General features: G+C 38.7%; 1 protein-coding gene and 1 long non-coding RNA gene across 2 annotated transcripts; both read right to left on the bottom strand.

Moving 5' to 3' along the window:
- Positions 1 to 2,261: 2,261 nt before the first annotated feature.
- On the bottom strand, positions 2,262 to 3,177 carry LOC113722420 (uncharacterized). Its single transcript, XR_003456715.2, has 2 exons — positions 2,809 to 3,177; positions 2,262 to 2,640 (listed from the first exon to the last, which is right to left on the bottom strand). It is a non-coding gene; the product is annotated as an uncharacterized lncRNA (long non-coding RNA).
- A 1,015-nt stretch (positions 3,178 to 4,192) lies between these two features.
- LOC113722442 (uncharacterized) lies at positions 4,193 to 8,629 on the bottom strand. The gene is made up of 6 exons (XM_072062978.1): positions 7,861 to 8,629; positions 7,520 to 7,676; positions 7,231 to 7,407; positions 7,059 to 7,142; positions 5,282 to 5,363; positions 4,193 to 5,002 (listed from the first exon to the last, which is right to left on the bottom strand). The coding sequence occupies exons 1-6, from the start codon at positions 8,238 to 8,240 to the stop codon at positions 4,566 to 4,568; spliced, it is 1,317 nt and encodes a 438-aa protein (XP_071919079.1). The 5' UTR covers positions 8,241 to 8,629; the 3' UTR covers positions 4,193 to 4,565.
- Positions 8,630 to 13,819: the final 5,190 nt, after the last annotated feature.

Below are 13,819 nucleotides of genomic sequence, written 5' to 3' on the forward strand. Positions count from 1 at the left end.
GCAAATTAGCAGCTACAGTAGAGGTGATGGGGAGGGGAAGCACAATCGCGTCGGGTGTCATTTTTTTTTTTTTTGTCACAATTAAATTTAGGGAGTGTTATGACATAACTCTTAGATTTTTTTCGTTACAGATGAGATTTGAACCATCACTTACAGTTCAAGAAGAGACTTTGGTGGCCCTGGTGTCATATTGTCTGCTCTTTTTTGCTCCCGCCACCAAGAAGTCAGGTTGGCACACTAAACCAAAACTCAAGTAGGTGCTGAGCATGAACATTTGACCAATTTGAAGAAGAAGGTCATCATTCATCAAACCACGTGAATTTTCTTTGGGATAATTTCAGAAACCTCCCCTGAGGTTTCTAACATTTACACTTATTTCCCCTGTGGTTTGAACAATTACACTGGCCTCCCCTGAAGTTACTAATCCTTTACAAATTCAGTCCAAATGATTAAAATATTATTTTAGAGAGTGAAATTAAAATTTTGTACCTGATTTGTCCTTTGTGCCACATGTCCAATGAATGGCAAAGTATTATAAATTAATTAACAATTAATAAACTTTAACGAGCGTAGTTTATAGACAAATACGTATTGCCTATTTAAAGTACCAGCTCTTTGCATGTATTTTACTTTCAAATATTTACTTTCTGACATTATCCCATTTTCTTTATGCCACTAGCACGGTTCCTTTATCACCACAGCGGTGCCTTGGCTGGCATCCCCCATTCTCAAATATCACCATACAACAGCTACGTGGTGATGATGGTGTGAGAAAGAAAGGCCAACTAAAAACACAGAGAAACTTGCAGCGATCGATTGAGACGTATTATTTTATTTGCCTACTACATGGCCACTTGCTAGATTTTGTGGAAACCAAAATCTCAAATGCATCTTTCACATGAGTAACCGAATACACGTCCTCCTAATTTTGGCAAAACAATTTGAGATTTGTGGTATCGTTCACACAATCTGTTGCATCGTACAAGTTGATGAATCAACAAAAGTTTTTTCCAAAAACTTCCACTGGAATGGCAGCATGAAGTGAGGGCCTAGTAAAGGCAATCAATTCTGGCTCCGCTAGTTGTCCCTATACATTATCGATATTGACACGCGCATGAACAAGTGGTCTTTTATTATTATTTAGAAACAAGAGAAGATTTATTTGACTACATTACTAACAATAAAAAAAGAGATCAAAATGTATTTGAAAACGCAACCGGTAACCAGTTATGCGGTGCTTGAATTATATATTACCATAGATTAAAGATATATTACCATAGATTATGATATGCGGTTCGAATCACAAAAGCTCCAGGCCCCGGTCGATATCTGCCTGTTTTGGGAACAAACGGTTTCACTGGGAAAGCAGGTTTTGAAAACTTGATAAGCCATCTGCACCGGATCTGCCATATTTTACTATTCAATCCATATTTTGCTTGACTTGAGAGAGCATGATCGGTACAAGTAGTACCATCGACCCATCAATACCTTCTCTTGTCTTCGTCCATTTTTCGTTCGTGTTCGTGGTCATTAATATGTTGAAAGTTGATTCAGCAGTAAAACCATCATATTGATTGCAGAAATCAAAGGAATGGCAAACAGATAGAGATACCTCCCACCCCCAAGGGAAAAAAGTAGTAGTAAATCAGTAAACAGGTTTCCTCCTCTGTGCTAATGCAAGAGCCAAGAAAAGAATGACAAAAACCAGCAGTGGCCCTTGGAAGGACAAGCTTTGAGAAACTGACTGGTAGACACATGAGTGGATGCTTAGATAGCAGCCCCTCCTGCCTGCTCAGTGTCTCCAACTCGTACAAAGGAAACAGTTCATTTGAATAATTGATCCTTAACAAACTGCATACAAACCATATATAGCTGATGGCCTCTTCCTACCGAAAACTGATCCTTTACCAAGGTAAAAATTAAACACACTCTATCCAATCAATTAGCACTAGTACAATAATAAGACTGAGATATCCTTTTCATGTGGCATACGTGAAAAATGAAATGATTCAATTTTTATTAGGTGAGTTGGCCACGAGGTGAAACATAACATAACATGCAGGCTAGGCTAGGGGTTCAAACATTTGCATCTATAGTAAAATTCAAAGAGTATGCAATAATGCACATCGTTGATCTAGAAGTGGAATCCTCATTTAATATAAGTTGGACCCTTCCTTAATATAAGTTAGAATAGAAAGTTGCGGTTGACCAAAAAAAAGGAAAAAAAACTTCTAGCTTAAATCACATAAAAAGAGAATTAATGAATCTTAAATCCTCTTCTCTTGGATTACATCACATCTCAGACGAAAGAGACAAAACAAAAAAAAAAAAAGTGTCACTCATCAATCCGGAATCACAATTTAGAAAAAAAATCAAAATCAAAGGCAAATTATGGGTTTCTCTTTTGTGTATGAATTTTAAAACAATGAAATCTTAAAGAACTGATACCACCATTTCCTTGGCACAAGTGCCTCACCACCATTTCGGCAGCTTTCACCTGTGGGCCGTGACCAAAGTCTCAATGAACCTCAACCCATCGAATCTTGGAGCAAAATTCTCCTTTTCTAGACTTGCCTTCCGCCCCCAATTCTTTCCCCTCTCATTCCCCGCCGGAGAAGAGGCAGAGGATTGTGAAAATTCCTGCTCCAGAAGATATCCATTTCTTAATTTTGTTTTGGTTAAATAATCACAGAGGATGTCTTAGGGCGCAAAGATTCAAAGTGAAAATCAATTAACCAACAAATTCAACAACAATAACATAGACAAATATATATATATATATATATAGACACACACATATATCAATACCTGATTGGGACAAGGGGTGGCAAAGGTGAGGTGGCGGTCACCTGAGGAGGAGGAGAGGGCCACCGTGGAAGCGGAGAGAACGCACACATGACACAACGAGAGCGCATGATGAGCCTTTCATCTCTCCCAGCCGTCTGATTCTTATGGGGACGTTCAATCCCCAATGCGAAATTTAATTTGACCGGATTGGAAGAATCCGACGAACTCCCCCACCGGATTTCGCACTGGCCTGCCGCTGCTGGAGAATATTTTCCGCGGGATAAATCTTCTACTACAAATTTTTGGATTAAATTTTTATATATTGTCAGTATAAAACTTTTTCAAATTAGCAGTTATTAATGTATGGCAAAAATTGGTATTTTTAAGACGCATGCAACATTATTTAATGTATAGGCAACTTTTTCTTCAAACATTTTTTTTTTTTTTAACTGTTTGGATGACTCGTTGGTTGGGTACAAATCCCACGCTTTCCTATTTGTAACTTGAGTAATCACCTAATATTGGTCCCGCCCCATGTCATGCATGAATCCGATATTTATTATTAATCAATGCCCACATCCAGTATTGGGGTAACTTAGATTTGAGGAATAGTTGTTTAAAGACAGATAGCTCTACCTTGTCACAATAATCTTTACCATTTGAACACCTAATCTTCCTGCAAAAATAGCCAAAACTAGCTATATAATCAAACCTTAAATGATTTCGTATAATACTTGAACTGTCACGCTGCCCAAAAAATAATACTCCCTCCGTCCCACTTTGTTAGTCTTGTTTTCCTTTTTCGTCTGTCCCAAATTGTAGTCCACTTTCCCATTAAAAAATGTAGTAATCTTTCAAATTGTCTAAAATACCCTTATTAAATATCTTGTTATTAATACATTGTTATTAAATACTCACCCACTACATTGAATACATTGAGCTTTTCCAATACATTGAATACATTGACTACATTGATTAGCATAAGGGTATTTTAGGAAATTATTAATCTAAATTTATGTTTCCAACCAAATTAATTACACTTTCTTAATCTGTGTGAAAAAAAAAATCAAGACTAACAAAACGAGACGGAGGGAGTAATAATACTAATAAAAGTGATTCAATGAACTCCGGTCACGTCACGTGTGACACTTGATCTCAAATTAACCGGTCAATCCTGGCATAATACCTGCATCCTCTTTCTGTCCGGTTTGCCAAGAGGGACGGGACACGCTTCTTCAACTCTGGACGGAGTCTCAGCTTAAGATCCCTTTAACTTGGAAGGCTCTCGTGTTTTATTTATGCAGAGACACGCTCAGCGCATGGTGAATCAGTTTCACATAATACCACTTCCTCAGTTTGAGGAGAAGTGGGAAGAGAGGCGATGAGGAGAAAAAACCTAAAACAATTGCGGGCCAATTAGATTTATTATTATTATTTCTGTAATGTTCTTGGGAGACAAAAAAATACGCTGCTGTCTAGTAGTAGTACATAAAAGTAGAAACAAATGGCTGAGGTGAAGCGAGAGGATCAATGGAGGAGGGTGAAACTTCCGGTGCAATCAGATACTTCAACCATGCATGTATTGACATTTCAAAGAACAGTAACCATGCATGCAACCTATTCTCTGTCTCTCTTCTCCCGACCTGTTCTTCTGGCTCTGTTACAGACAGGGAATGTTTAACACCTTCCCCACAACCCTCGCAATCCGATACCCTCCGTTGAGGAGCAGCAGTAACGCCCTTGGAAAACAATCTTCCACATGCACCGGCTCGACGACATCACAACTGCTTACCCATCTTTACAAACCTTCTAGCAACTCCAAATATGACTGCTTTTGTCAAAAGCCCACGGTCTAGAGTGCAGGCAAGGGCAATCGCCCCACCAACAACCAAGTACTTGGGCAGGTTCCTCCCAGATGGCTTCTCTGGTGAAGCCAGAGTTTCAACCTCAGACAAACTGCTCGTGCTCTCCAACCACCTCAGGTAGTCCACGCTAACTTTTGAATTGATCTGAGCCAAGAACGCACAGCGCGAAAGTGGCACTCCAGATGCTCTTTGCTTCTGATATGCACGTAAAGCGGGGTCAATTTTTTTGACAGCACCCCACATGCCTTGTCGCACGCCAAGTTTTGCAATCTCCCAAGGGATACCCATGTCCTCATGATGAAAAAGCAAAACCTCGCACGCAGTCAGCTGGTCACCTCTCCTAGATTCAACTGTTACAAAATCAAGTTTCAAAGCATGAATTAGTTGTTATGAATTCCAAAACAAGCCTCTAAGTTCCAAAGGGGTTAAACAATCTTCCACATCTATGGCAAACTCACTTGCTAAAGATCTTCAAACAAACAATTCAATTTTGGAATTGTAGATGGAAAAGAATTTGTGATTAATTTTAGCAGACAATGTAAAGCTGTTACACTTCTACAATATTACATACTGGCATCCTGCCAATACCATCGAATCAGTTTCTAAAACCACCATGTCAAACTGACTACCTGCACGGATGCACCAACTGGAATAGTATAAATCAACACGTCTTGGTTTTTGACGGCGTGGAATAGTGGAGTTTGGCACACCCTGAAATGTAGAGAGACATACTCCAATTATTCCAGTGACAGATATAAGCATGAACATGTCCTAAAATGATGTATAGAAGACACATATTAACATAAAAAAAATCAGTGTATGAATGCAACAACACCAACGATATAGGTCCAAGGACACCTTCGGAGAAAGCAGTCACAAGGGTCAATTTATGGGACTCGAATTACTGATAGGAAAAGTCCAGGACTGCAAAGAGTTCACTTTTACCATTGAAATAAGAACAACTTGCAGCACACTATTGTAGCTTGCCCACTAAGAGTAGCACTCTGTATGCATGTGTGCAGGCGTCGATACCACTGGTTTCTAATAATACATGTGTTTTTTCCACCAGATCACAAGAATAGAATACACAGAAACATGATAAGTGAAGAACCCAAGGCCAAATCAAGAACCAAAATAGAGATGAAAGATACCAACATTTCTATCTTCAGTCCCCTTCTTTAGCCTCAAACAGTTCCATATAGACAGAACGAAAATCTCTATCAGCAATATACAAGTAGAAATACAAAAATAATACCCCTATATACCAAATGCTGGCTTTCACATGGCCGAAGGCAACAACAGAGATGTAACCTAAATAGTATGTCTGGTCTATAACCACACAACAGTATTCTATATTTATGTTAATGGGAAATGAAATGTGTCCGATGCTCTTGGGAAAAAGGGAGAAGAGATGAGAAGACAAAAGGTTTTTATGAACAAAATATAGTCTCAATGAATGATTTTCATTTCCTACCATTTAAACCAAATTGTGGACCGTAACAAAGATTCAAGCTTTAGTGGCTTTGACCTATCTTTGGCTTTACCCTATAATTCTCAGATTTCTTTCGCCTGAATCAATTCAAGTTGAAAGTCCAAATCCTTTGTGCTCTTCTCTCTTTCCTCCCAATCACTTCATTCAAACTGTGTAACGCACTAAAAACTCAACCTTGAGAGTGTCATTCAGAGAAAGGAGGACCTAGAGGTGCACGGTAGTAGGGAACAAGGAACCATAACAAGAACCAAAGAATACACAATCAAAATACTCAGTGAAGCAAGCCATCTAAAACCAGAGACAGTCAAGACATTAACCATGAAAATTGGAGATTGATCCATGCCTATTCACTAGTCTGCTCTTTGTCACCAGCAGATTTTAGAGGCAAAAGTCATACAATGCTTTTGATCCCCAGAATAGTTTAAAGCAGCTCCAGAGCTCAATATCCCTTTTTTCAACCAGAATCCTAGTCATCTGATAGACAAGTCAATTCATTAACCTGTTTTAGTCAATTTTCTAAACCTCTACCTGTTCCTTGACTATTGCATGGAACAAACTTGAAAGCTCTATTGGTAATGCTGCTGTAAAATTCAAAATCCCCACTTCTAGTAGAAGACATTCCGCTAGTCTTATCTCACAATTGATAAGAATAAGGGGGTAAAAGTGGAGCGCAGAAAAGGAGAAGAGAAAGGCCAAAGGATTAATATCTAGTTTTGTGTTGCTTGAATACAATTGATGTTTCCCATCCCACAAACAGATTAATCAAATTTCCCTATACAATAACAACAGACATCCAAATATTCCTGCACATACGACAAACTATCAGGCAGTACCACACATGTAGATTCAGCCGAACTAGATGCATGAGAAGTCATTTATTCTTTAATTTCAAAGATGAACATTTCTTCCCCTACCTTGGTCACGCAATAGTATGTATTTCCCGATCTCCAAATCCGCCGGCCCATGATGTACTCTCTGTCACTACAAAAGAAAGGAAACTGCACAAGAAAAGAAGAATGGGGTTATATAAGTGGCCAAAATACCGCCGCGACACGAAGGAAGAAGACTATAAATACACCCCCTTACCTTACGAACCCACTGGACCACCATGGTTCCAGTGGTAGGACAATCTTCCAAAGTTTCAGCGTGTGAGAGCATGTCATCCCATTTGAGCCTAAACTCATCATCCCAAAAAAAATCCCTCACCAGTTCGGGAGTAGCATTCTCATACACAGTTCTAGTGCGGTACTGCGGTGGTCCAGTCTAGAAAAGACAGATGCAGTCAATTGGATACATTCAGGAAAGTACAATCACAAATCAACTTCCAGAAAGAGGATTGAATTCTCAAAGCTGAAAACTTTAAAGAAATAACTACCTCAGGATCCCTCCGCCAAGCTTCGCAGCTCATATTATCATTAGACCGATTCATCATCTGAACCCAAGAAGGGCCACCGTCTTTCTCCTTAGTGAGCAGGCAAACGTGCTTAAGGTCGTCCTCATTCACAAGACTGGACTTTTCTACATTTGATGAACTGAACAAATGGAATTGCGACTATTGTAATTGGAGACATTATGCAAAATAAAGACTAGACGATCACACTTAATTTGTTTGCTCGCGTTTGGCAAGCAGGGCCACAGCAACGTAGAACAATTTAGAAATTCAAAGAAATACTTGTATAACAGCAACAAGATATTTCGACCGACCAACCAACCAACCTAGGAGGTGAGCTTGAAGAAGAAGGCAAAGCGGGGGGATTCTGTTTGTCAAACCCATCATCGTCAGAGACGCCAGGAATGCAGCTGTGCAGTTGAAGTATTTTGAACGAATTGAAGCTCGGAACGAAACCTGACAAGTGTTGCGCGACCATCCGACGTATAGAAGAAAAGGAAGTAGAGGAGCTGGAGGAAACACTCGCAGAAACAGAAAAGTCGCCGTTGAAATTAGCCCACCTGGGCTTCCATGTCCAGCCCACTAAAACCCCAACCAAAACCGCAATCCAAAGAGGAGCCGCAAACATCATCAGCTGCGTTATGACATCCAAGATGGAGAAGGAGGGCCCTTGAAATATCTCCAATAAAGCCGATACCAAAACCATTCTATAATAGATTTAATGATACTATAAACAACTCACTCCCGGAACTGAGGAATTCTTCTATAAACGTCTAAATTAAAAGCTTGAAAGAAAAAGGGGAAAAAAAAACCCCCCCCCCTCGATTCAATCGCAGAAGGTGCAGCCTTGAAGCACAGCGATGAGTCGAGGGTTTCTCAAAAAGAGAAAGACCAAACAAAAAAAAGAAGAAGATAAAAGGTAGACAGAGAATGAAAAATTTACAGACAGAACAGGGGAAGCAAAAAAGGATGTAGAAAGAGGTGTGAGCGAGCGAGGGGAGAGAGAGAGCGCGAAGAAATGAATGAAGAGATAAATGGGATTTTGAGCAAACAGTACTAGTAATAATCGGGGATGAAAGAGATGAATAGTAACGCAAAAGGAGACAAGGAGCCGGGGGTCGATCTATCTATGGGGGTGTGGCGTCGAAGAAGTTGTAGGGAGGATAAGGATGTCAGGGATTAGCGGTAGGGAGACGCGCTGTCGGGATTTCCCATGGCCCACCCGGACTTTTGTTCCTACTTCACATGTATTGTGTTGGTGTTCTTTTCTTTCGCTAACTATTTGGTAGATAATAAGTAGTAGTAATAATAAAAAATGTGACTACTAACTTAACTGCAAGAGTAAAAACTATATATACTGTGACTGTGAGCTTGTTGTTTTGCTGAAGCAGCGAAGTAGTTGTGTTTTTGTGTTTGGATTTGAAAGGGTTGGGGGCTGTGGACGCAGGTTAAGGATAACAAATAAATTAATAAAATATATGTGTATATGTTTGTGGGGAGGGGGTGTGTTCTTAGTAGCAGCTTCGTAAAAAAAAAGAAATTGACACAACTATATATATAGCAGCTTTGCCTGGGGAGTGGAGCGGACGGCGAGGGAATTCCATCAATCGTCATACACGGTAGTGTTTGTTAGTGTTTGATGATTGATGGATGGGCGCCCTCATGTTTCACGTTCAATTTCTGGATTTTGACAAGGCCTTTTTCGTAGTAACGTCACTGGGACCAAACACGCCTACAAATTCTTGGTATTTGGTAAATTGGTGGTTGGGTTTGGGCGGGAGTTCACTTTCACTTTGGCACCTCTTTGCTTTGCTTTGCTTTGCTTTGCTGCGCTGCCGCCCCGCCCTGAATGATTCATGCGTCGCGTTAGTCGAATTTTAACACCCCGCCAAGGCCGGTGGTGACAACTGAAAAAAAATGCAAGGTAAAAGCCAACAACGTGATGAATACACATGTAGATACTAGTATGATGTGTGACGAGACGCGTTTCAAGATAAAATCAGATTTTAACAATTCAATGCCACTCCTCTCCGTCAGATAATATCAAGCGTCCAGTTATTTTAACTTAAAACAAGATATTACGTCATAATTTAAAAATTAATTGGATATTTGATAAAATTTCAGGAGCGACACCGGGCCGTCGCTGACATAACACAGTGGTGCCAAGGATTTCAATTGATTTCTCCAAGATAAAGAGAATTAATAAAAAGTTTTCCAATGCTCTTTATTAATGATGTATAAACACAAATGTGACACGTGATTAAGGACCAGAACAAAAGAAAAATTTTGTTGATAGAAAGTACTATGCGCAAAAATGCATCAAATTTAAATAAAATGAACAGAAACAGTCCGAATCACGTTCAATTAATAAAATAAAATAGCTAGGTCAGCCCTGGAATCCTGTGGTCGCCTCGTGTGCAATTGCCGCTGTATTTGGAGTAATTCAATTGAAGATTAGAAGCTTACCACTACGAGTTTCTTATATTTGGAATTCTTCACATCCAAAAGTTTTCCTCTTCAACGCGCCACACTTTCTGTTCTGTCGGTCCTTCTTCTCTTCTTTGAATTGTTCTATTCAACCCTCCTCCCTTCCACGACTTCCCTCCCCCAACTTTTTTCGTCTCTGACTCAGAATTACAAGAGCTGTTTGTTTCCCACTCCTGTGGCTGTGACCTTTGGGGATGGCAATTTTGGGATGGCGGCGCAAATTTCCACTCAAAACGTTTTCCTCATTTTTATACCCCGTCTGAATAACATGTATCGCAAATGACTCAGCGCACGCGCGCACAATTGATCAATTCCGTTCCATCGCACCCCACCGACCGACGACTTTCCCGGCCATCCAAGAACCGCATCATATTTCTCCCTTCGTTTTATGTAACGTGAAAAATAAATTGAATGCACAATTGTTTACGGCATCTATTCTATACTAATTGTATGTGGTAAAATTTTAATGTCACGTGACTCTCTCATAATTTGTATAAATATCTACCGTAACATCTTTTGATTTTATTCTTGTATTTTTTCACATAATCTCTCTACACTTTTTTTATTAACCCGTCGATTAATTTAGCATTTGAATATAGACACTGCTGGTATTTAAACTAATAATAACGTTGCATGGCTGTTTCCATCAAATTTTCACTTTACATAATAATGCAGCAGGTATTAAAGCCCAAACAAATGTAGTAGTAGCATATGGCAACTCCTCTTCACTTTCCCAAAGTTCCAACCCCCCCGAAGCTATTCTATCACCAAGAATTTTGGAGAATCTATATAGACGAGTCACCCGCCCAAACGAGTCACCGCCCAACTCTTGCCCTTCACGTGACTCTCTCGTAGTGTACCGTCCTGTAATTTTATTTATTTACTTTTATATTTTTCCACATAATCTCTCTACACTTTTTTATGGCAACTCCTCTTCGCCGCCCAACTCTTGCCCTGCACTGCCGCAACTACTGTTGCACCACACTACTCACGACACAAAATTCTTCTTACGATCAATGATATTGAAGGAAAAAAAAAAAAGCCCCGCCCCATTCAACTTCATAATGCGCCAAGCATGCAACCGTTTACATTTCTCAATGCTTTTTGAACTTTTTTATTAATTAATTTTTTTCACTATATCAAAATTCTCATAAGATGTCCGTACGACTGCACGGCAGGATGAAACTTCTGGACGAAAGTCAATGCCAACGACCTAGCGAAGTTCCAGTTGCCTGCTTCTCCATGTCACTGCAGCCATCCGCCGCAACAACATCTCATTATTATATCCCAAATTCAAGAAGCCTGGTTTTTTTTTTTTCTTTTTTCTGACCATAATTGATAGTAAGACTACGTGCATAATGCATAACAACTAGTAGTAGTATTACAACCAATTAATTTACCTTGCTGACGCAAGCGTCTGTTCAAAAGCTTGCATGCCAAATGGCTCCACAGCGTCGGTGAATCTCTTGCATCCTTTTCGCTGACTTGCTTACACCACAGTGCAGGCTACGTTTCCAGCCAAATGATGCAGCGCAAGCATTACCCGCTTTGGCCCTTCCAAACAAATGCAAAGCACTACTACAATCGATGCTCTCACTCGTGTCTTGGCTTTGGCAAACTGACGTGACACTTTCGAGGGTCGATTCGTTTGAAAGCATCATCGTCTGCCATGACTCTTCAACACACTCTTTTTTTTTGGGTATTTTGCATGCTTATGGTTGTGGCTGTGGAGTATGGATAGACTATAAAAGGGTAAATAAAACGGCAAATCGTTGGCTTTGCTTGAATTTGATATTTTTTCTGCAAACAATTTTTGTTTATGGAGTCTATAGTAATCAATTTAAAAAATATCATAAAAAAATATATACAATCTCAAATACAAATAGTAAAAATAAAAAAATAAATTCTATCACTTTTTTCTTCTTCTATCCACCGCGGTCACCATTCATCCCCTCCCTTCTCTCCTCCCTCTTCCTATCTCTCCCTCCTACTCCTCCTCTCTGTAACTCCTTCTCCCTTCTCCGCTCCTCTCACCCCATCACCCTGCTTCCTTCCCTTTCACGCCAACGCTCCTACTACACTCATCTTTCCTTTCCTACTTTTGGCAATGTTTTAAAAATCGGACCGTTAATTGAACCGGTGACGTGAAAAGATCGAGATTCAACCGGTCGGACCGGTTCAACCTCGGTTCAATGAATTTTAAAAAAAATAATTTATATAAATATTTATGCACAAAATAAGACATGTAATGGACTAATTTAATACATTATATGATGAAAAGTTTACTATTTTTGAATAACTTGATTTTTTAAAAATAAAAATTTTAAATTATAAGTTAAAACAAATAAATTTCATTTCAATTTCAATTATATCTACCAAAAAAATCTTAGATCTAACCCAAAAATATCATAATATTTTAAAATTATGCAAAATTCATGTCTATGAGAATTTAGATTTTGTGAACTACAATTTTAATTTAGGTTTTGGGATTTAGAGATTGCAATTTAAAAAAGAAATTTTGGAGTTCGAAAGAAGTCAAGAGAATCGAAAATAGAAATGCAAACTTGATAAGAAATAAAAAATGAGATAAAAGTGAGTGGTTGTGGCATTAAATAATTTAGGTTAAAGAAAAATAATTCTTTTTTAACCTTTTTCAATTTAATGGACAAAAATAAAATTAAAAGATGGAAGAAAACATCAATAAATAAAAAATAAAGTGGTTTGATTAAAAAGAGAGTGACAAAAAAAAGAGGAGAGAGAGAGTGTGTGTGTGTGTTGAAGATTAAAAAGAAAGAGCCATGAGATGATTAGATTTTGTAAAAAAAATGAAAGAAAGAGCCATGAGTTTTTGTTTTATATAAATAAGTTATCAAAACAAAACTAATAAGATGTGATGATGCAATAGTTACTACATTGGTCTTTTATTACAAAGGTCTTGAGTTCGAATTTTGATAGCTGCATTTTGCAAAACGAAAAAAAAAAAAAAGGAAAATCTAGAAAACTGGAAACTGCCGGTTCAATCCGGTCCGGCGGTTTCCACGATTTAACCGATTTTTGATCGATTTTCTAACCTGGTCAACTATAGCATAGAATCGGATCGGAGCCATGACCGGTTCGCGGTCCAACCGATCGAACTGATGGGTCCGGTCCGATTTTCAAAACGCTGACTTTTGGTTATGACCAAAAGGTCGCGACCAAAAAGAAGTGGAGGTGGATGTGGGAGAAGGGGAAGGATGATGGGTGGTGGTGTGCTGTGATATTTTTTTTTTTTGTTTTATCCTTAAAAACTATCTCAATAAGATTTTAAAAACACCTCAACAAATAATTGCAATGAAAATTTTTCATATACACATGAAGTCATAAATTAGTCAGACCAAAGTATCAAACCCCATAGGCCACCCAAGTCCATTTATCGCTCCTTAAATAAAGGCCCAATGTTTATGACAACTCATTATTGAAAGCGAAGGCGCGGCACTAGCAACTTAACGGCAAAACATGTCTTCACTGAATTGGATGGAATTTATCTGTTATAGTTTATACACGAAAGTTGAAACTAAATGAACTAAATTTGTCATTTGGTTAATCGTTCTCATCTTTATCGTGATTTTGACCTATTTTTTCACTATTGACATATCTCGTAACAATTCGAGGAAGAGAGTATTATTGATATGCAGTTTCATTAGTATGTTGATGAGCTCACTGAACAAAAATATTGACGTAATCTGATAAAGTTTGAAATGTCTAATCATGCCAATATATGGCATGCGATCCTAAGTCTTAGAAGTTTTAGGTTCTAAT

The sequence above is a fragment of the Coffea arabica genome, chromosome 8c, assembly GCF_036785885.1.
Source record: "Coffea arabica cultivar ET-39 chromosome 8c, Coffea Arabica ET-39 HiFi, whole genome shotgun sequence".
In the NCBI taxonomy this organism is placed as follows: Eukaryota; Viridiplantae; Streptophyta; class Magnoliopsida; order Gentianales; family Rubiaceae; genus Coffea; species Coffea arabica.

Bases quoted from the DNA above. Each gene is read 5' to 3' on its own strand.
- LOC113722442 (XM_072062978.1), bottom strand. From the start codon at position 8,240: ATGGTTTTGGTATCGGCTTTATTGGAGATATTTCAAGGGCCCTCCTTC. The intron at 7,408-7,519 runs GTAGTTATTTCT...TGTCTTTTCTAG, and splicing joins CTTGGCGGAGGGATCCTGAG to ACTGGACCACCGCAGTACCG. The intron at 5,364-7,058 runs GTAGGGGAAGAA...TCTACATTTCAG, and splicing joins CATACTATTGCGTGACCAAG to GGTGTGCCAAACTCCACTAT.